At 44.8% G+C, this 23,978-nt stretch overlaps 1 protein-coding gene across 1 annotated transcript; it reads right to left on the bottom strand.

The window, feature by feature from the left end:
- Nucleotides 1-767: 767 nt before the first annotated feature.
- Nucleotides 768-23,317, bottom strand: LOC142452532 (H-2 class II histocompatibility antigen, E-S beta chain-like). The gene is made up of 5 exons (XM_075553811.1): nt 23,201-23,317; nt 6,323-6,611; nt 2,705-2,986; nt 1,904-2,014; nt 768-985 (listed from the first exon to the last, which is right to left on the bottom strand). The coding sequence occupies exons 1-5, from the start codon at nt 23,315-23,317 to the stop codon at nt 768-770; spliced, it is 1,017 nt and encodes a 338-aa protein (XP_075409926.1).
- Between the last annotated feature and the right edge of the window lie 661 nt (nt 23,318-23,978).

Raw genomic sequence — 23,978 nt, 5'->3', positions numbered from 1 at the left:
CGCTGGGCTGCTAATCAAAAGGCCAACAGCTTGAAACCACCAGCTGTTTCAAGGGAAAAGATGAGGCTTGTGCTTCCATAAAAACTGCAGTCTTAGACACCCGCAGGGGCATGCCTACCCTGTTCCTAAGGGCTGCCAGGAGCCGTAGTCAACAAACTCGATGGCAGTGAGTTTGGTTTTGGCTTGTCTCCCTCCTGGGGACCATGGTGCGTATTTGTATTGGGGAGAGTGCAAAGATGTGGGAGAGCACCATGCACTGGGTGACATTCCTTGAAGAACAAAGAAAAGCCAATAAAAAGAAGGCAAGGAAACAAGGGCATCTTCCAGATCCACATCTGAGCCAACATTCAGGAATCTCCGTGAAGTGAATTACCGTATTGTAATTTTCCTTTCTTTCAACTTCTTTTTCGTGGAGTTGTAAGAGAGAACTGATTTTCAACCCAAGTTTACCGAGTAAACGGTCCCAGAGTCATGTGAGCACAAGGTGAGCAGGGATACACAATAAGGAGGAGGGGTTAAATAAGAAGGGAACTGGAGAAAAACGAACCCCGATACAATCGGCAACACTGGAACCACCAGGCCAAACCGAAGGGCCGGGGAAAGGACATCCCTCCAGAAGGAAGGACAATTAACGTGGGGTCACTGTACAGGAAGTGAGCCAGGTCCTGAAGAAGCATGGACAAACAAGAGCAAAGCATGACGCATTTTCATGCCGTCAAGCAGCTGGACAGAACGCTCTTCCGTGCGGGTCACCATCTTCACTCAGCTCAAGCGTCCCGGAGAAGTAGGGAGACATGGTTGCGTCCGAACCGAAGTCTGCCAGCAACTTCTTCCCGCTCTCTCATGTTGTAGTCACCCAGCCAGAAGAAGGACGGAAAACGAATGCAATGCCTGTAAGTCTCCACGATCCAATGGTGATCAACTGAGTCAGGAGTGAGGCGGATCCTGGAGAAACACTCGCTCTGTGGATGAAGCTGCGATGAAGCTGGAAAAGAAGGGTCTGCGTTGAGTGTGACATCTGCGCTTCACCTCAGGGTCCTAAAGAGGAACGAGCGTTGCTTGAAACCCTGACTCTACCAGCCACTTACTGGCCAGCTCTCTCAAGCATCGTCCTCCTATAGGCACGGGCTGTAGTACAAGCTGCCTCATCAGGAGTCCGAATCCAGCGTCTTTCCTGACGGCACTGCCACTAGGCAGCTGTTTCACTCTCCTGTTCATTCACGTCTATTATCAAATCTAGGAAATGAAACCCCATTCGAAAAGATGTTTAAAGTGCATTAGAAATCCCGAGGAAGATAGATGTCTATGGCAAATATATAAGCAAACCTGTCCACGCATCCCATGTCCTCAATTCTACAATTCCCACTGGAGATTTTTTTAAAATGGTAACCCACTACCACACAATGCAGAGAGCGAGCAGGGTTGGAGAGCCTGTACTCTCTGAGGATTGGGACACACAAGTCCAGCGTATTATTACCCTGAGTGGCTCCGTGTTTCTTTCCCCCAGGCTTGTGACCAAAGTTCTCCATTCACAGGAATGTTATCATCTCCATGTTGACAAAACAGCTAGCAGCGCTTTATTGCTGGATGTTCCAAATCCTAAACTGGACCAAAAAGCAAAAGTTGTGTACAAAGTCATCCAAAAAATTTTAAAACGAACCAAAAAATCCCCAAACTGCTGTCTAGTCACTTCTGATTCATAGCAGCCCAATAGGAGGGTTTTGAGGTTGTAAGTCTTCACGGAAGGAGATAGCCTCATCTTTCCCCCAAGGAGCAGAGGGTAGGTTCGAACTGCCATTAGCATCCCAATGCACAACACACTACACCACAGGGTCTCCACTAGACAGAAGACTAATGTGAACAAAAGTATATTTCTCCCCACAGAGAAATCCAGCGTCCTCACCTGTCTGTTTCCTTAAAGAGATGAACAGCTCCGCCCCAAGGAAGAGCAGACCCAGGACAAAGCCCCCGATGCCGCTCAGCATCTTGCTCTGGGCAGACACAGATCGTGCTCCTAGGAGGAAAGGCCAGTTTCAGTGATTTTTATTTTTACCCCAAATTTACCTTCTAGAGCAGAGACCTTGAGATTCAGAGCCTTTGAGAAATGGGAAAGAATTCTATTATGTAAACTAGAAAAATGAGTCACTCCTGGAGAAAAAAAAATTTTCAAATACACGTTAAATAGACCCAAGGCTCAGGCACTGGACTTGCTAAATGTCACAGTCTGATCCAAGGTTTGACAACAACGCCTGCTGGGTGAAAAGCCTGGAACTCAGAGAGGTTAAGTGGCTTGTCTAGAGGGTCAGAGCCAAGAAAAGGCAGAGATGAGGCTGCACTCCCCTCGGGAAGCTCCTCTGTAACATGACAATGAACATCTAGACAGCTTCAGAAACATCACCGGAAGTACAAGATCAGCCCTTGAAGCAGACCTTGAGGATCAGCTCTTGATACCCAGGGCCAAGAGGGTGACATTGTGAGATGATTCTAAAGAAAGACCACCTCTTTTCTGCTTGCCAGCATACCTTTCTCCCCAGGGAATTCAGTACTTCTGGAAGCTGTCACAGAGGTACCCTCAGTGACCTGCACTAAAGGAAAGGAGAATGAAAATGTGGCGTGGGAAGAAGAGAAATCTGACACTCAGGGATAGGCCTAGTCCCGCTCCTCGGTGAGTGAGAAGGGTATGAGGTCAGATAGAGCTGCTCACTCCACTCCACTGTGACGGGGCTGGTCAGGCTCGGGTGCTCCACTCGGCAGCTGTAAACCTCTCCACTCTGAGGAGTGACTTCCAGCATCTCCAGCATCTGGAAGGTCCAGTCTCCATTCTGGATCAGGCCTGTGGAAACAACCCCAGCCTTCTCTTCCTGGCCATTGCGGAACCATGTGACTTCAATGTGGCCTGGATAGAAACCATTCACAGAGCACACCAGGAGGTTGTGGTGCTGTAGGGGCTGAGTCTTGGCAGGATACACACTCACCACAGGCTCCACTAGGAGAGAAAAGGCAGAGAGATCAGTGAGGGAGACAGAGGAAGTCTTGCTTGACTGCTCCTATGTTTCTCTTCAAACCCGGGCCCCAGTCTTTGAGGCCCGTTCATGCATTTGGACATCCAAGTCAGCGTGTCACAGGCCTTGGATGTAATCCTTCCAACGTGGACCCAATTAGATTTGAGAATTTTGAGTTAAATTTTGGAGTTTTTGATCATTGGAATAATTATTCACTGCTGAAGTGATTTTTAGTGGCAGGATGATGGGGTTCACAGCAGTCTCTGTCTCTTCCCTCATGAACTGAGAGAGGTTTTAAAAATTCCCATGCCTCAGCTTTCTCAGGGATAATAATAGTAAAGCATCTCTTAGCTTATGTGCAAATCGATGCAAATAAAATGCACACACACACACAACAACAACAACAGAACAGTGACTGGGCTGGAACTTAGCTTTCAATATATGCTAACTAGTTAGTATCCTTGTTTTCCTGGACAGAAAATGTGTTTCAAAGTAGTATAGTGGTATATAGGAGCCCCAATGGCATAGTGGTTATGCATTTGGGCTGTGATACTCATGGTTGGCTGTTCAAAACCACTGGCAGCTCCGTGAGAGAAAGACTGGACTTTCCACTCCTATAAACAGTTCCAGTCTTAGAAACCCACAGGGGGTCTCTATGAGTCAGCAGTGACTCAATGACCATGAGTTGTACTGGTGGGTAGATAGAGGAACACCAGCAGGATGCCGGGCAGGTAAAAGGACAAAGTCCAGAATGCTCTCTTGAAGCTCACACACCGTTAAAGCCACAGAAATGTTCTACCACCACAGATATGTTGTCTGAGAGTTAGTTTCCAATGAGAACATGCGCTCTGAAGGAGAGGTAAAGAAATAAGGCAAGTCATTCAGTCAAAAGAAGATCTAATATGCACTCTCCTCTGATTGATTCTTCTCCTGTTTCAAAACAAACCTATGTAGAATCGTTACTCTTTGACAAGTGTCTCTCTTTCAATACTGACATTGGAGGTCAGGGTGGGGTCTGGGGCTTGTTCTAATATGTACTTTTTAAATGGTGATATATACTTAATGACTGGGGCAAGCCCTAACTCCAGCAGACCCTCCGGAAATATTGTTGCTTTTAAGGAGAAACGTGGGAGACGACATGATCATAATGCAGTCATACTTAGTCTGTTGTGTTTTGCTTTATAGCCCTTCACAGGTATTGTTTTTTGTTTCAAATAGAAGGTCACTGGCAGCCCCGTGACCAGCAGGTCTGTTGCACCACCTCCCCAGCATCATGGGCTTCACTTCGTGCCTCTCTGGCACAGGATGGTGATTCTCACAGTATTTCAAGCCTTTTTGTGACGATACTGCACATTTAATACATGACCAGAAAGGGTGCAGGTCATTTTAGGTGCTTTGAAAAAAAGTGTGCCCTTAATTGCAGTGGTCTGAAACTGAACCCCGCTATCTCTGAGGTACCCTGTAGCACAAAATGATGGGTTGAAGATGGATAGTAAATCACTACTAATAAGTCTGCGATGTGTTTCATTTAATAAACCAAACCAAACTCACGGCCATCGAGTCGATCCCGACCCAGAGCAGCCCCGTAGGACGGGTTAGAACGGCCCCCAGAGCAGCCCCGTAGGACGGGGTAGAACGGCCCCCCGAGCAGCCCCGTAGGACGGGGTAGAACGGCCCCCAGAGCAGCCCCGTAGGACGGGGTAGAACGGCCCCCAGAGCAGCCCCGTAGGACGGGGTAGAACGGCCCTCAGAGCAGCCCCGTAGGACGGGGTAGAACGGCCCCTGTGGGTTTCCGAGGCTGTCACTCTTTAGCGGAGTAGGTAGCCCCATCTTTATCCCCTTCATTTAATAAAAGTGTTTGAATTCTCAATAACAGTGGAGGGACCAGAATGAGCTGATACCAAGGGCTCAAGTAGAAATAAAATGTGTTGAAAATGATGATGGCAACATATGCACAAATGCGCTTGATACAATGGACGGATGAATGTATGGATTGTGATAAGAGCTGGAAGACACCCCCCCCGCCCCCCAATGAAATGATTTTTTTAAAAAAAGGAAAGGAAAAGAAAGAAAGTCTTAACAAGAATCAAACTGTCAACCACCAATTGAATAAATGTTGAAGCAGTTATTCGCAATAGCGTCGTAAGCTTTATAGATCACCTATTTCCTGAAAACAACAGCACCGGAGGACCCCAGAGAGAACAGCCAATACATAATCCTTAGTGCAGTGGTTACACCGAGCCAATAAATAGGTTTGAACATGTTTAAGAGCCCCAGAAATCAAACCAAAGTGATCCTCAAACTATAAAGAGAAAAAATTTCACCGGAAATGAAAGGCTCCTCACAACGGCTCTAAGAGAAACGGGGTTACTACTGAACAAGCACTAGCGTGCAAGGAGCTAAGTACTGCTATGAGGCTTCTGGGAGAAAGACGGGGCTTTCCACCCCCGGGAAGAGTTATCATTTCGGAAATCCGAAAGGGTAGTTCTCCTGGGCATCAACTCCATGGCGGGAGTTAGAGCACGCTTCTATAGTAGCAACATCAGTATGTTGATAAAAGTATACTTCAAAATAGCTAGCTTCGTAATTATTTCAACTACGTAAGCATACATGCATTTAGAAAACAACAAATATCGCAGGAAATACAGACTTTAAAGAAACTTCGAAAGAATCAGAGGGACCTTAGAATTTCCTTCGCTGGTTCGGTCTTGCAACAGCCCAGCATTTTTTCTCAGTGTGACACAGCCGCAGACAACAGCGTTTGCATGTCTGGAGTTTCGTGTTTGGGAAGGGACCTGGTCAGAGCGGTTTGTGACTAACCTCACACCATCCCCAATGAGCACTTTCCTTTCTGTCCCCGCTACACCTTCCCCAACCGCCAAATGCCAAAGCCAGACCACTCCTTGTCATCCAGGGGACGTGGACTCATAGTGCCCCTGCGGGGCAGGTAGAACTGCCCCTGTGGGTTTCCACCGCTGTGGTGCCTTATGTCACTAGAAAACCTCCTTTCTCTCCCTCAAAGCGGCTGGTGGTTTCCAACCGCTCACCTGGAGGTTAGCAGGTGGATGCTTTAAATATCCTTCCCACCCCACCCAGGGTGTTCCCCTCCTCAGGCCCCTTCACTGCAGCTCCACCCACCCCCTCCTCCTCTCAGCCCTCCCCACTGTGGCCCCAAGGGCTCCCTGAAGGTGCTCTCCTGCACCCACACCCCTAAACCCACATCCTTCCTTCCTTTGTGCCCCCCACCAGAAAAACTAGCCCCCAGGACCCCCCCCCAACCCCGCACCCATCCACATGCACTCTTCCGCACTCCGGCTCACCCCGCCTTTGCGCGGTGAAGCTCTCCATCCCCTGGTAGTTCGCTCTGCACAGGGTGTCCACCAGACTTCGTTGGTGGTCCAAGAGGTCCTTTTGGGGGCTCCAGTGCTTGACGTCCTGCCGCCCCATCTCTGTCACCGCCACAAACGCCCCCACGTCGCTGTCAAAACGCATAAACTCCTCCAGGTTATAAATATGCCTCTCCAGAAACCGCGCGCGCTCCGTCCCGTTGGTGAAATGACACTCAGACTTGGCTTGACGCAGGAAATGTGCTGCAGGGACAGAGACAAACTGTTAGCGCCACCCCCCCACCCCGCGCCCCACTCCCGAGAGCTTTCCACCCCACCCCCACCCCCGCCAAGCCCATCAGCCAAGTGCCCTGGCTGAGGCAGCAGGCACAGACTCCAAGGGGCTCCCCTACCCCACCCCCACCAGCGCGGGGGAGGGGGGACCACCCCGCCTACCCAGGGGCCCGGGGGACCCTCTCCTGCTCAGACACGTGCCGCAGACTCCACGTGGAATCTGTAGGGGAATCTGTCCCCGTCCTGGGATCTATACCGCCTTTCCCTGCAGCCCCTCCTGTCACCTCACAAGCTTCTCCTGCTCCCCCCAACCCTTCCTGCCTTCTCCATTCGGTAGACACTTGTGTGACACTAGTCCTGACCCTGTGCCAGCCCTGGGAATCCCAAGGGGAAAATCAGATTTCTCCCTTCCGCCCACCAAGGGAGGCTCAACTTCAGGGAAATCGGTAGACAAACAAGCCATACACATATGAGCTGCTACAGGTAAGGGACAGTCCGAAAGGAAAGCTGTGGAGCTCTGTAAGAGGATGGTCATGTGATCTCAGTGGCCTTAGGGTGCCTGAGCAGGAGAGTCCGAGAAGTGGCACGGACTGAATTCTGCACCCCCACGCACCCCCAAATGTGTTGTAAATCCCTATTCCTATGCCTGTGGCCATCATCGCCTCTGAGCATGAGTTCCCTTTGCTGTGCTAAAGGCGTCTAATTACCGTTCTGGGTGCTTTCAGTCAATCTACAGAAAAGGCGCCGCTTAAGCAGCCCAGGATTGGGCATGCAGATGGAGGAACAGAGGCCAAGCCACAAGGACATCCGCAAGGAACAGAAGTTCTGAAGAGACAAAGATGCAGCTCCAGAACTCAGCCTCCTCCTGGGGCCTTTCTGTGAATTCAGACCTCTAGGCTCCTGTGCGGGAGAAAGGCCTGCCTTTCTACTCTGTAAAGAATACAGGCTAAGAAATGCACAGGGGATCTGGGAGGCTGGCCCCAGCACCAAAAATTAAGTGGATTCCTGCCCCTCCCCCAAAAAGAATTTGTTTCAAAGGACGACATTGATTCTGCAGCTCCGGGACATGGACATATCTGATCAGAGCACACGGGAGCAGATGAAAGGCAGGAGGAGACAGTGGAACACAGCCTGGCCCACCAGGCCATGAGGATGATGTTCCTGAGTAGAGCAGCCAGTCCACAGAGAGAACAACATGGCTGGCCCCACTATGAGACATGATGCTCCTCAGTGACTAAGGGCACTACAGGGGACAGCACTGGAGACACAGTGTGGGAATTGCACCTGACCTGATCCCACCACACCGAGGCAAAGCACTGGGGAGTGCAGTGGAACAGCAAAGGAATGGAGTGGCAAGGTCCCCAGGGAATGCTGAAAGTGGACTTTGGGGCCAGGGCATGGTGCCCCAACAGACTGGACTGGAAAACACTCCTAAGGGCCAGCAAACGATCCTTGAACTAACTACAAGCCTTTCTTTTGTGAAGTGTTTTGTTTTGTTCTTTGTCAGTGGTTTGTTTTTGTTGTTTTGTTGCCTAGTTGCATACTGTTGCTTTGTTTACCTCTGTCTTGTTTTCCTGCATGTTAGTGTCTCCACAGGTCTGTCTGAATAGGACAGGCTGGATGAACTATCTGGAGGGAAAACAATGGGACAGACAGTTCCGGGGGGACAGCCAGCTCCGGGTGCGGGAAGGAGAGGAGGGTAAGGTAGTGGTGTTAATAAACACAGGGACAAGGGAACAACATGGGACCCAAAATGGTAGTGAGGGGGGAGTGGCAGGCCTGGTAGGGAACGATCAAGGGTAAGGTTGCGTAGAGAAGAGGTATAGCTGTAGCCCAGGTGGGGACGGAGCATGGTAGTGGGGCAGGAGGAAAGTCAAGGGAGAGGGAGGAAGGAGCTGGGAGTCAAGGGGCATTTATGGAGGTCTAAACAAAGACAGGTACATGCAAACATATATATGAGGATGGGGAAATAGATCTAAGTGTCTACATTTATAGGGTTAATATTAAGGTGGCTGAAGGACCTTGGGCCTCTACTCAAGCACTCCCTCAATACATGAATACTTTCTTTTATTAAATTGGAACTCTATGATGCTCACTTTCCCGACAGAACTGCTGAAGCCAAAGTGGGTGAACAAGTAAATGTGGTGAAGAAAGCTGATGGTGCCCGGCTATCAAAAGAGATAGTGACTGGGGTCTTAAAGGCTTGAAGATAAACAAGCGGCCATCTAGCTCAGAAGCAACAAAGCCCACACGGAAGAACACACCAGCCTGGGTGATTGAGTGTTCCCAAAGGAATCAGTTATCAGGCATCAAAGAACAAAAAATCATCATATCATTGGCTGCACACCTCCATGATAGGATCGCTGAAGACAAATGGGTGCATAGCAAATGTGGCGAAGAAAGTGGATGGTGCTCGGCTATCAAAAGAGATAGTGTCTGGGGTCCTAAAGGCTTGAAGGTGAACAAGCAGCCATCTAGCTCAGAAGCAAAAAAGCCCACATGGAAGAAGCACACCAGCCAGTGCTATCACGAGGTGCCCAAGGGACCAGGTATAAGGCATCATGCAAAAAAAAAGAATATATATATATATATATATATATATATATATATATATATATATATATATATATATACCATATTGAATGAAGGGGGAAGTGCAGAGTGGAGACCCAAGGCCCAAGTGTCGGTCAATGGAGATCCCCTCATAGAGGGGTTTAGGAGAGGAGATGGGTCAGTCAGGGTGCGAGGTAGTACTGATGAAGAACACAGCTTTCCCCCAGATCCTGGATGCTTCCTCCCCCCAACTACCATGATTCGAATTCTACCTTGCAGGGCTGGATAGGGCAGAGGTTGTACACTGGTATGAGGGCTAGAGGCACAGGGAATCCAGGGTGGATGATACCTTCAGGACCAAGGGTGTGAGGGGCGATGCTGGGAGAGTGTAGGGTGAGTGGGTTGGAAAGGGGGAACTGATTACAAGGATCCACATGTGACCTCCTCCCTGGGAGAGGGACGGCAGAGAAGGTGGGGAAGGGAGACTCCGGGATAGGGCAAGATATGACAAAATAACTATGTATAAATTACCAAGGGCACATGAGGGAGGGGGGAGCGGGGAGGGAGGGGGAAAAAAAAGAGGACCTGATGCAAAGGGCTTAAGTGGAGAGCAAATGCTTTGAGAATGATTGGGGCAGGGAATGTATGGATGTGCTTTATACAATTGATGTATGTATATGTATGGATTGTGATAAGAGTTGTATGAGCCCCTAATAAAACGTTTTTAAAAAAAAAAGAAATGCACAGGGACAGTTCTACCTTACCATATGCCACGGTTCTCAACCTGTGGGTCACGACCCCTCTGGAACAACCCTTTCACAGGAGTCGCCCGATTCATCACAGTAGCAAAATGACTGTGATGAAGTAGCCACGAAAATCATTTTATGGTCGGAGAGCCACCACCACATGAGGAACTGTGTGAAAGGGTCGCGGCATTAGGAAGGTTGAGAACCACTGCCTTATAGAGTCGCTATGAGTAGGCATTGACCTGATGGCAGTGAGCCTCTTGTGAGACGTGTCATTTCTGTTTGTTAAAGGCACCTGCTGTGGGGTTTCTGCTTCAGCAACACTAGAGACCTAAGACAAATGGCATGAAGGACTGAGCTGAGGTGAGCTAAAGGAAAAGTGGGGCTGGGGGTGAGTTGGGGTTAAAAGAGGGGCACATCTCAGGTTAAGGTAATAATAATGTGTGCCAAGGCTTGTAAGACTCGAATTCCTTCAAGAAAACAGAATAAGAGTTCCCTGATGCACAGAGCGTGAGGGGGAAGGAGAAGAGAGTAGATTAGAGAAATCACATGTGACAAGCCTGGAGATAATGTTAGGAGCTTGATTTTGTATTCAATGTAAATTTAAGAAACAAAAACTCATAGCCATCGAGTCGATGTGAACTCTCAGCGACCCTGTAGGACAGGATGGAACTGCTCTTGTGAGGTCTGAGTCTGTGACTCTTCTCAAGAGTAGGAAGCCCTGTCTGCTAGCCTGCAAGTCAGAAACCCGATGAGTAGCCACTACACCACCAGAGCTCCCGCTACAAAATAGGAAATGGGAAACTTGTTTTAGGCAGATTACAACTATGATTCAATACAGATCCCCTACCCCTTCTCTAGCTTTCAAAATCCAAAGAGCTCAGAAAACAAAACAAAACAATGCTTGAGTTTGCTACCAAAACTTATTTGGCAAATCTGAACTGATGAGGTCCGGGGTCTGCTGTGTCCCAGAGCTCTGCTCTGCCAAGTAGTCAAGGATGTTTCTGTATATGTTTGTGGTTTTGTCTTTACATTTAGCTGAGCTATGAACTGTGGGGGTGGGAGGTGGGGGCAGAGACTGAAAGAATAATCTTGCAGTTTCAAAGGAATTAGTATCAGGAATTACTAAAACATATCCACTGTCATCAAGTCAATGTTGACTCATAGAGTAGACTTTGATCTAGGGTGCCTGAGGCTGTGCATAATTAAGGACACAGATTGACTCATCTCCCCCCTCCCACAGAGCACATGGTGGTTTTGAACTGCTGACCTCATAGTTAGAAGTTCAATACTAACCTGACCTCACCACCCAGCCCCTTTATTATATCCAGACTTACTGGGGTGTTGGAGACATTACAATGGAAAAACCCTTGTGATCATCGCCACCATGACTTCACAGTATTAAGGCAAGTTATTGAAAATTAGCAGACTATGACAACCAAGAACTCCTGAAACATTGGAGAACATTGCATAAGGCAGAAAAGTAACGGTAAGATCTTGAGACGGCATCGACTAAATGAATACAGTAATAAATTGATAAAGTTCCTAGCATTCTAGAAGGGAAACAAGCGAAAAATAGACCATGAGAAAGTGGGTCGGAAGGTGTGCGTATGTATAACTTGTTCATTTAGATCTTTTAAATGCAGTGTTTGTAATCTAGGCCCCAGTAAATATTTTTTGACTGTGCATTCTTCTTTGGGGGCTGGGTGGGGGGTTGGAATGGAACTCAGCTGTGGAACATATGGTGTTTAGGAGCATTCCTGGTCTCTACCCATGAGATACCAGTACAACTCCCCAGCTGTGACAACCAAAAATGTCCCCAGACGTTGCCAAGCGCCTCCTGAAGGACAAGACTGTCCCCGGGGGAGAACCACTGGTAAAAACCATCTCAGGAGTCTGTGAGGCAAAAGTCAATGTTAATTATGAAAGACTTGAAACTTACACGAACAATTTTGCCAATATTAGGTCTGATGAAAACCTCACTGCAGAATAAATTTATTTTTCTGGGAAAATATCTGCACTGTGGCTGAATTCTTAAAATATAAACAAATAAATCACCCATAATGTCTAGTGAGTGTATAAAAAGCTACTGTGGAGTCAAACAAGAGACATGCTATTTCTACAAGTTCTCCCTCCACAAAGTGAACACTAATCAATGGCACTGGTTTATATCTGCAGAAACTGTAAAGTTAGTGTGTTTTGTGGTATATATTTCACCACAATAAAAACAAAAAGGGGACAATTACTAGGCAAAGTTAACATCTAGACTGTCAGAAAGGAGTAAATCTTTCAATTTATAGCAAGAAAGATACACATCAAAAGAGAAGAAAGAACCAAAATTGACACCTTAACCCAGAGGGTTTCCAAGGCTGTAATCTTTATGAAAACAATTCTAGTGGCAGAATGGTGAAGCACTAACTGACAGCTGAGAAGTTGGAGGTTTGAATCCACCAGCCGCCATGTCAATAGGTGTGAGCCTGTGGTTCTTTTCTTTTGTTTCATGTCTGTGGTGAATTAGGTGAAAAGACCCAGAGATCCTCTCTCATAAAAATCGTAGCCTAGGAAACCTGTGGGGGATGTTCTATAGAGTCATATAGGGTCACTATGAGTCTTAATTAACATCAAAGCACACAACATCAATAATTTGCCACACTTTTCTCCTAGTAGGTTCAAGATAATGACTTTATATTAGCAGCTGAGTGCTCTAATCACAAAAACTGAATAACATCCTGCTTAGAAATTACTGAGCGATAGAAGAAAAAAAAGCTTTAAATTCCTTGAGTCAAATGAGAATGAAGGCCTGACATACCAAAACCAGTGGGACACGGGGGAAGAAGTGTTCACAGAGCAAATAGTAGCAAGAAAGACACACATCAAAAAGAAGAACCAGAATCTACACCTTAATTCAATCACTCCAACAATTAGAAAAATAGCAGTTAAAAAAAGAAAAATAGCCATAAAATAAGCCTACAGTCACTATAAGAAAATAAATTATAAAGACTAAAGTAGAAATACATGAAACAAAACAGCAGAACTATAGAAAAAATTAACAAGTCTAGAAATTGGTTCTTTTAAAGGACTAATAAAATTGACAAGCCACTGGTTAAGCCAACAAAGGAAAAGAAAGAGAAGATGCAAATAAGATAAAATGAATGGGAAGTATCACAACAATAAGGATAATAACAGAATATCATGAAAACTGTATTCCAACACATTTGAAAACCTACAATACATGGACAAAATTCTACGAACATACAACTTCTTAAACTAATCCAAAAGTAGAAAATTTGAACAGACTCCATGAGCATAATTCTGAAAACAAAACCAGGCAAAGATACCACCAGAATAGAACATCTTAGACCAATTGTCTTCATAAACTTAGATGCAAAAATTCTTAACAAAATCCTAGCCAATGGAGGGCAACAACATACGAAGCATGTGCGCGCGCACACACACACACACACATCCAAACCAAATGGGATTCCTATGAGGTATTTCAGGATAATTTCACATTCAGAAAACCATAAGCATAATTCACCACATAAATAAAACAAAGAACCACAGGATTGAACCAACACTCCAGTAGAAGGCATTTGACAAAATCTAACACCCAGGCCTGATAAGTTTTGGGAGCCGATAGCCATTAAGACCCTGGCCTCAGACACGTAGCAGAAACCTGGCCGCTTTCTAACAGCAAGGCTTTGTTTCCTGACCAACTTCGCCCCCACATTCCAAGCTACATGCTCAGTAGCATGGGCAGTTGCGATAACTGACCTTGTTGCCATTAGTCAAAGTACTGAGCACCCATTGAACTGCAGATATACCATATTAGGAACATAGTGATAAGTTCACCCAGTAAGCCTTAAATTGCATGCGGACGTCACCACGGACGTCTTTGAGTACTGTTGCGCACCCTTTGAACCTTATTAGGAACATGTAGCTGATTGGTTGTTACACAGTGTGCTTCATTGGAATATGTGCCTCCCACTTCCTTCTCTGTTGTGAATATATACCCCGAGTTTTGGCAAAATAAATGGGCTTGATCAGCACTTGTCTTGCCCCATGTCTCTGTGTCTTTTTCCCATCCAGGTTCGTTGCCCCTCCGGGTCATCGCATGAGGGTCTCGCTGGACGAGACCCTAACAGATCAGAGCACTCAACAAAATGGAATTAGAAGGGACACTTATCAACATAATTAAAATCATGCATACAAAACCAAAGACCTACCTTAGTCTCAAAAGGGGAAAATTGAAAGCATTCCCCCTGTAGGTGCAGACCAAACAAGAATGACCTGCTTCACCACCACTCCTGTTCACACACCTATTTGTTGAAGACGAAATCACATGAGATTGACTTTCTACACGGATAAGTCATCACTGTTCTCTGTCTTTTTCATGACAACATTGAATAAAGCTACAAGTATGACTTCCCTGGAGGAGTCTATAAGTTCCTGAATGGTCCCGGTCTCCATTTGTGAACCCTACGATCCATTCTCTACCTAGAAGACAGGAAAAATAATTAACTGCTATAAATAACTTCTCCATATAGCCCTCCAATTATCTCTTCAAATAAATTCCAATATCTCACCATGACTATCAGGCCTTAAGTGACTTAGCTCATGTCTCCCTTTCCAACCTCATCTTGCGTCAGTAACTCACTACGCTCCATGCACTCTAACCTTCTCTTTCACCCTAAACACAGCCAACATCCTATCCCATTGAGATGTTTCTCCTGGAGGTCCCTCTCCCTGCAGCAATGGTCCCTGAGATTGTCACATGGCGATCTTCTAAATGTCCCATTCTCAGGAAGGGTCCCTTCATCCCCTGAACTGCAGTAGTCTGACTGCAGTACTCTCTGCCTCACCGCTCTGACACATCTTCTTCAGAGTTTACATCATAGTATCCTTTCACACTTCCTTGACGTATTGCCTTTATCTTCAAGTTTCATAAAAACAAGGCTCATTTCTGTATCTATGCCTATAGCAGAGGCCAATAGGCTATGAGGACTGTTTTCAGTCCAACACACACACATAAGCAGCTGAGAAGCGATTGTTATACGGAAAACAAAAAGGGCCCAAGCTCTACTCCTCTCCGATAGCCTCTCTTCTTTCCATTCTCTGTGACAAATTCAGAGAAACACAATGGCAGTATCAGGAGAGCCTAGCCAATTAAACACAAAGAGAGCTTGAGACAACTTTACAGTCAGGTTAAACAAGTGACTACTTTCAATTTCCTTTTGTTATCCTTTATATAAAACTCTTATACATATGAGTTTCTGTGGATTTGTTTTCTCTAGTCTACCCAGACTAACACATATGCCAGTAAAACCGGTTTCAAAGATGTATCTTCAGTTAAGTGAAGAAAAAAAATCGTAATGGGAATTGAAAGCAAGGAACTGAACCCTTTCCCATATAAGCATTAATTACTCTAATGTCCCGTCCCGCGGGACATTCAACGTGGATCCTGGAGGAGAGAGTGGGAATTGCGGGGGTACAAGAGGCATGGAGAATGAGGACAAGACAATATCCTGATCAAGTCCTGTTTTAATGAACAAAGAGTCACAGCTTATAATGGCCAGCAAAGGGGGGGAAGCCTCCGCCACACATGCAAATTAGGCTACCTTGGCAACAGACCAATCAGGGAGTCCAGGGGAGCGCACCCTGCCCGTGAGTCAGTAAGGGCTTACAGTCTTCAATTAGGTACGCTGAAGAGTAGCATGTATATGCAAATCAAGCACAGGGGAGGACGGATCTTTTGCCCAATCAAGGGGATGCAGGACAAGGGTGCTTATCTAAAGAGCATCACCCCTTGTTTGCTCAAGCTTTACAGCTGCAGTGCTCTGTCACGTAGGCTGGGGTAGAAGAATGCCCAGAGCTCAGGCTAATAAATTCCAAGTAATGGCCGGGCCTCATGGCTCCGGACAACTCTAAAATAGACTTGTGCCAAAGCCGGACTCTGAGTCCTTGATTGATCTATGACATCTTTTGACTTGACTTTGTATTACATCGCTAGGTTAAGTGGTTTACCATGATAGATTCAAGACTGCATTCCACACAATTTGCCGAAAGCAGGCTTATTGGTCAGACATAAACTGGTGAAAACCACAAGATTATACCCCTTCACCCTTCAAGTCCTGAAATGAACTTCCCCTGAGGGCTCCAGTTTTCGTTAAATAATAGCTCTATTAGGAGAGTGATAGTGCTAGGTAGGTACGCATACTTTAGAGTCATCAATGATACACAACCAACAAGGCAGTGTTCACCTGAAGACAAAGTTCAGAGGGAAAAAGGAAAACCAAAAACACAGAGGAAATGAGATACGCGCAGGTACGCGATTGCACTGAGTGAGATGAGACGACAAGCGTCTGAATGGCTGCTTGTAAGATGATTGATATGCTCCACAGGTTTTGCTCAATTCTCAACAAAAGGTTTTTTTTTTAAGAAACAAAAGCAGAAATGCAGCACAGGATTGATGGAGCACTTGCTGATGGCAATCAAGGACTGCAGCGTCAGACATGGACTGCAACTCAATGTAAATTAAGTTAAAATCCTCACCACTGCATCAGTAGGCAACAGCGTGATAAATGGAGAAAAGATGGGAGTTGTCAAGGATTTCATCTTTCTTGGATTAAAAAAAAATTGTCCACGTCATGCAACAGCAGTCAAGAGGTCCGTCTGTAGCACAAGATCTCTTTAAAGTGTCCAGAAGCAAGGATGTTACTCTGAGGGCTAAGGTGCACCTGACCCAAGCCACGACATCTTCAATCATTTCATATGCATGTGAAATTTAGGCATTGCATAGGAAAACCAAAGAAGAGTCGATGTATTTGAATTATTGTATTGGCAAAGGATATCGAAAGCACCATAGACTTCTGGAAAAATAAGTAAATCTGTCTTGGAAGGAAGACAACCAGAAGGCTCCTTAGAAGCATGGATTTCGAGACTGCATCTCATGCACAGAAACGGACAACATGATTGGTAAAGTGGAAAGTCAGCCTCAAAGAGAAAGACCCTCAAAGAGAAAGACCCTCAACGAGATGCACTGGCACAGGGATTAGTGCAACAATAGGCTTCAATATCACAACAGCTGGGAGCACTGGGAAAGACCAGGCAGTGGCTTCTTCTGTTGTAAATAGGGTTGCTGTAAGTAGAAGGGACTCAATGGCAACTAACAACAACAACAACATTCACTAAAGACTCAGAGGAATGAGTGAAGGACACTTCGAGGGCTCAAGAAATATTTCTGTGAAGCTGATGGTGCCCGGCTATCAAAAGATATCACATCTGAGGTCTTAAAGGCTTGAAAGTAAACAAGCAGCCATCTAGCTCAGAAGCAACAAAGCCCACATGGAAGAAGCACACCAGCCTGTGCAATCATGGCGTGTCCATGGGATCAAGTATCAGACATCATCAGAACAAAAAATCATATCATTGTGAATGAGGGGGGCAGTGCGGAGTGGAGACCCAAAGCCCACCTGTACGCAATTGGACAACCCTTCACAGAAGGGTCACAAGGAAGAGACGGCCAGTCAGGGTGCAGTATAGCACCGAAGAAACATACAACTTTCCTCTAGTTCTTTAATGCTTCCTTCCCCCCACTATCATGACCCCAATTCTACCTTACAAATCCGGCTAGACCAGAGCATGTACACAGGCACAGATAAGAGCTCAAAACACAGGGAATCCAGGACAGATAAACCCCTCAGGGCCAATAATGAGAGCAGAGATACCAGGAGGGTAAGGGGGAGTTGGGGGAAGAGGGGAGAAAGAGGGAAACTGTCACATATAACCCCTTCCCAGGGGGACGTACAAAAAAGTGGGTGAAGGGAGACATTGGACAGTGTAAGACATGAAATAATAATACTAATTTATAAATTATCAAGGGTTCGTGAGGGAGGAAAAAATGATGACAAGATATGTACAATTGTGCTTGACACAATGGATATATGTATGGATGGTGGTAAGAGCTGTACAAGCCCCCAATAAAATGATAAAAATAAATATTTCTGTGGTAGATGACTAAATAAATTCAGTGGGTTTTTTTGTTTTTTTAATATACATTTGGATGTGCTCATCACAAGGTAAGTTGCTTGAAACCATCAGCTGCTCTGAGGGGAAAGACAAGCTTTTACTCCTATAAATGGTTACAGTCTCAGAACCCCACAGGGGGAGTTCGACCCTGTCCTACCGGATGGCTATGAGTTGGCATCAACTCAATGGCATTCAGTTTGGTTTGGGAGTTGGTTTTATTATTTTAGAATCATTTTATATCACTGAATTTCTTCTATCTTCCAAAAATTATGTGAGGCACTACTATGAAATCAGTAGGGGGGAAATGCAGTGTCTTACAGCTGTCTTTTTTTTTTTTTAGCTGTAGCAGTCAAAGACTCCATCCTCCAATGTCATGTTGACTCTCCAGCCTGATCCCTTATCTTTTATGATGAAGATGATCAATTTGCTGGACAAACGACTTATGAAAATCTTCATTACTTATCAACTTCCTTGCTTTATAACCAACCATTAAAGTAGCATCATTTGTCTCCAGCAAATAATTCTAAAGCATCTGTACTAACCTGAGTCTGTTTCTGTCTGTGAGAATATAACAAAGGAGTATGTAATGAACTAAGTAGTGAAGACATGTTCAAATGCCTGGAGTTAATGCGAAGAAATAGGACAAGGCTCTGTGGATGGTCAAGAATGCTCCCACAGAACTGATCACAATGATCTACATAGAACCCTCTCCCAGGGGAGCAGAAGTGGGGTGAGGTTAGATGTTTACAGACATCTTCCCTGAAGGTAGTCCTGCCAGACTGCTGTCTCCCTGCACCACCCTGCTGCTGGAGACAGTGGATTACTTACTTCTCCCTAAGGCCTGCAACCATTACCTTGGTTCCTGTAGGTGGAATTCACACCCTACTGATAATGGTCTCTATCAGTTGAGCCAGGGAACAGGCCAAACCAGCTCTGTGATGTCCAAAGTTAGGCTGTCATGCTGTATCTAGGATCCGTCCATCTTGCCACATGTATACCCCCAGTCCCTCCTCTTCCTATTGCGTGGATACCCCCAGATCACCCCCTCCCATTACTGTATCACCTATAGCACCACCCCTTCCTGTGACGTATGTCTTCACCTGTAATTAGGGGGCTTGCATGTCCCCAGAGAATATAAAAGCCTGGGCTAGCATTAAAGACTCTCTCTCTCCCTCCACATGGACCACCAAGCGGGACTGAGGTGAGCATGCTACCATGAATTGTGTCTGACTCCATTTATTTCAATATTTCTCTTCTATCTCTCATGCTCTCTGTAACTTTACTATAATCTTTACTTATTATTGCTGTACAATTGCACGTACCGGACCCGTGATGATGTGTTAGGGGCTGGCTTCCCCTGACAGACAGACAATAGAAAAGTGGGTGGAAGGAGACTGCAGTCTGTGTAAGACATGAAAAAAAATTAAATAAATTATCGAGGGTTTATGAGGGAGGGAGGGTTGGGAGGAGAAATAAGCTGCTACCAAGGGCTCAAGTAGAAAGTATTATGAAAATGATGATGGAAACATATGTACAAATGTGCTTGACACAATGGATGGATGGATGGGTTGTGATAAGAGCTCCCAATAAAATGTTTTTAAAAGAAAGAAAAAGAATGCTCCCCGTTTTGAAGTTTGGTTTGGATGATTGTTGGGTCCTCAGAATAAGGTTGCTTATCCCTTTCCAGACGTCATTGGAAAGCCTCCACCCAGAATTAAACAGAAAGGAAACTGCAGCAGAAAATTCATCTCTTCCACAAAAGGTTGGGGAAAAGGTTGACAAGAGGCAGACTGATGGAGATTCAGCTTGCCACCTGCTGGTTATCATGGAAAAGTGCAGGGACCACATTTTGGAAATGAAATCAATCACTTTAGGCATTTTCAGTTAACTCCATTGATCTTCATAACAACTTTTAAAATAACATTTCACCCCCCACTTTGGTATGCGATCATGGGGATAGGGAAACAACATCATAACTTCAAAAATCAAAATTTCTTACTCTCTTTGGGGAATGGAAATGGATTAAAACGTGTTTCTTTCTCTTATGCAAGTTTTCTTCAAAGGGCCAACGACATGACACAAATTGATTAATGTTTCCAGAACTTGTGCTAAGTAGCTTAAATTATTAGATATAAAATGGATCGTGTGAAAGGTATATCCTCACCCTTTCACAATTACAGTGCAATCAGTCTGTTCATAAAGTCCAATGGGAACACAAACTGGCAGGCTGATTAGCTGGAAAAAGGGAACACATTTTTCAAATGTTGTCTCAACTTCCGAATATGTTAACATTTAAAGACTGGAGTCTGCACTGTGTGAGGCCATAAGATTCACGAAAAGGAGAAAGGGAACATGGTGCGCGTTGATGAGAGCAACAGAAATGTCCAAGAACAAGAAATGAAATTTCATTCAAGGTCAAGGGTGGGAGGGAAGGCCGGAGAAATCACATCACACACCTCGCCAAGAACAGCAGTTTCAGGCATCCCAGAAGGGGTGGATTAATTAAGAGTTTGGCCAAATATAGCAGACTAATTTTGAAGTTGATTATTTTGTAGACCCTAGAATGATGCTTCTAAAGACCCAAATGGCCCTTGGCAGAGAAAGGTCCCCTGACCCTGTTTTTTTTTTTTGTTTTTTTTTTGAAGAAATGCCTTTATCTCTTTTCAGGATCCACAAATTCAGTCTTCAAACCCCAACTCTTGCTCAACCTAACTCCATTTTGAAAAGGCATTTCAATTTTTGGCACTGATGTCTTTTAAGAAAGGAACGTATTACTGGAAATCCCCATCCCATCAGCGACCTTTTTTTTTTTTTTTAACCAATGAGAATAGAGAGGGAAGCAGCGTCATTTGTCTCCAGCAGATCTATTTACTGAGAACCTTTGGTGCCAGGTCTTGGGGAAAAAATGGAGGTGGGATGGAATGATTAATATGTGGTAAGAGCAACATCTGACGACTTCCTTTCACGGAAAGGAGCAAGATGTGGTTGAGAGGAGAGGTAGGAAGCCACATTTTGCAGTCATGACGCAGAACGGGGAGTGAGTATCTAAGCGCTTAGTGTTGTTTGAGGTGGGAACATGTGAACTTTTTCATGCATCTGTGGGGGATTCCTGGTCAGTTTTCAAAGACCAAGAAATGCTTTTAACTCTGGACCCTCCCTGTTAGTGATGCAGAAGCCCCTGTGATGGGAAGAGGGACACTGTGAAAAAGTACGTGACCCCACCTGAGGCCTGTCTTTGGATAACTTGAGGGAAATTTTTATCATCGTGCACTGATTATTTTTCTCTCACCAAGTAGCACTTCCAGACATGATGCATATTTACTCATCATAATGGAGTTTCTTTTTCTGAACTACTAATTCTTTAGCACCTTGAATAGTTCAGGGCCCACAGTAAATATTTGCCGAATGAATTCGTAAATAGGTAGAAGATTAAGAAGTAGGGCTTTTAAAAGGCCCAAGCTAGTCATTCGAATTCATCAGAATAGTAGCATTAAAACGTAGTCCTGCCTAAATCAAAAGCCCAGGAATGAAAAGTATCCATTTTTCTGAGATCAGATAATATCTGAGATCAAGGGAATATAGAGAATAAAAGCCTGGGAACCTTCACTCTATGAATGGCACAGACTGTCATCTAATATGTTCCATTTCAACTCCTCAGTACCAAACAATATTCCACGTCATCATGCGTGTCCCGGGCCCCAGTGCATGAACATAGTTACAGGTTGGCGTAGATAGGGAACCGCGTTCAGTCATGAGACACCTGCTCCATAGCTTGACCAAATGATTTTTTTAAGCTACTCTTCATCATCATTAGACTGGAAGGGTGCATCATATTACTAGTCCTGTTGCCACCCAATTGAGGTCCTCGTATATAACTATTCATAAATATTTAAAGGTTTGGCTCAACGATGGGGTGGGTTGATGAGTGGTTTGAATCACTGAGCGCAGAAGGAAACACCACAAGGTCCTGCACCATCCTCACAATTGTTTCTATGCTCCGCTTCCATTCATTAGATCTTCGTGGTGTTTCAAATCTAGTCATAAGGCTTTCAGCAGCTGTTCCTCCAAAGTGGGGAGCTGAGTCCTTCGGTGTTGTCAATTCTTAGTCTGGAGGCAGGGTCACCCAAAGTGGACGTATTTTAATGGGATTCGGGCTAAGGTGGTGTCTGCAACCTAGCTGTATACCAAAATCTCATCTTTACCAATTGCTTTATTTCCTAGGTTCAGGGAGTAGAGAATTGGACTTGGCAGACCAGGAGAAAGAATGCGAGGTATTTAATTGACATGGTTATTTGAATCTGTGTTCTAGATGTGCACAAGTCTCTTTTTCAGCCTGTACCCACTTATCAAAAACCCATCCGCCTCCCAAAGGCAAGCTTCTGTGTTAAGGTACCATGACGGTACTACAAAGCCACAGAGAATATTTCAAAGCATCATTGGCATTTATTCCTTGGATTACTAATGTCATTTTATTGTGAACATCAAGAACTTAGCTGGTCACCCCCACCAGTCTCCTGGAGTCAGAACTTGACCATCTTCGGTTAGATTTGTTTGAATCTATAGCTGTCCCAGTCTCTGGGTGGCTTTCATGGTTAAGCATTGAACTATTAACCACAAGGTTGTCAGTTTTATCCAACCCAGAGGCACTTCAAAAAAAAGAATGTATAGCTGTCTGAAGTCTTTGAGACTTTGTTTTTTTTCTCCAGTTTGTTCATTTCATTTACATATTTGTTCTTAAGGAGGCAGTGATGGCCCTTTTAACTTTCTACATTCTCGCTGGCACTGTGGCTGATAAGTTTTTTTCCTGTCCTTGTTGGTTGTGCTAGTGAATTCATTTAAAGGTCTGTATATGAGAGGGCACCCCACCCCATCCACCGTAAAACAGGAAAAAGCTTCACCTGGCGGAGTTTCTGTAGTACGCATTTTCCTGCTAGGCGAAAGCATCAAGCAACTCACTCTGAGTTAGTGCACCCAGTGGGAAGGTTTCCTTTGGTCACAATTAATTTTTCATAAGAGCAGTTTTGCTAGAACCTCTTCCTTTGTGATGGCCAACTTAAGAGAACAGTCTGTAACTATGAAATTTTGTTTCCTACTCATAAAAAAATGTGGCAGAAACTGTTGTGATGTTGAACACAGCTTACAAGAAGAGCGCTATAGGAAAAACTCAAGTGTATGAGTGGATTTTTCATTTCAAAAAAGATGGGAAATGTCAATTAATAATAAACCTCGTTGTGGATGCCCATCAACTTACCAAATGGTCAATAATATCAACAAAGTTCATACACTTGTGCTCAAAAACCACCTGATTCACCTGACCTTGCTCCATGCTGATATTTTTCAAGAGTGGATTTTTGTTGCTGTCAATCATGTTCTATTCACATCTTGAGTTTTAATAGCTACTTCCAACCTAGCACCCATTAATGATCCTAATAACAATAAAGATTCTGTTCCCAAAGATTCTTCAAAATCTGTGATCCAAATCAAACAACAAACAAAGTAGTATGTTTGCTAATTTGTGGCGATAGCTATTTCACCTCTTTGCTGAGTTTGTATTTTTCTAAATATTGGTGAATTTGAGCATATATTTTGTTTATTAATCATTTACCTATCTCTTCTGTAAGGAGTTTATATCCCGTGTCCACCTTTCTGTTGGATTCTTGTTCATTTGTTTATTGACTTGACAAGATACAGCATTGGGGAAATCTGCACAAGAAGTGTTAAATCGAGCAAAAAGTGTTACATAGAGCAAAGATGTTACTTTGAGAACTAAGGTGCACCTGTGCCAAGCCATGGTGCTTTCAGTCACCTCATATGCAAGTGAAAGCTGGACAATGAATAAAGAAGACATGAGAAGAATTAACTCATCTGAATTATAGTGCCCAGACGGCCAGAGGAACAAGCAAATCTGTCCCAGAAAGAGTACACATGACCAGATTGCTCTTTAGAAGCCAGGCTAGTGAGACTGTTTTCAGGTACTTTGTACATGATATCAGGAGAGACAAGTCCTAAGGAAAAAGACATCACAGCTG

Source organism: Tenrec ecaudatus, chromosome 7, assembly GCF_050624435.1.
Source record: "Tenrec ecaudatus isolate mTenEca1 chromosome 7, mTenEca1.hap1, whole genome shotgun sequence".
Lineage (NCBI taxonomy): Eukaryota > Metazoa > Chordata > Mammalia > Afrosoricida > Tenrecidae > Tenrec > Tenrec ecaudatus.
Note: the sequence above shows the minus strand (reverse complement) of the source record. Positions and strands in the feature narration are given on the sequence as shown.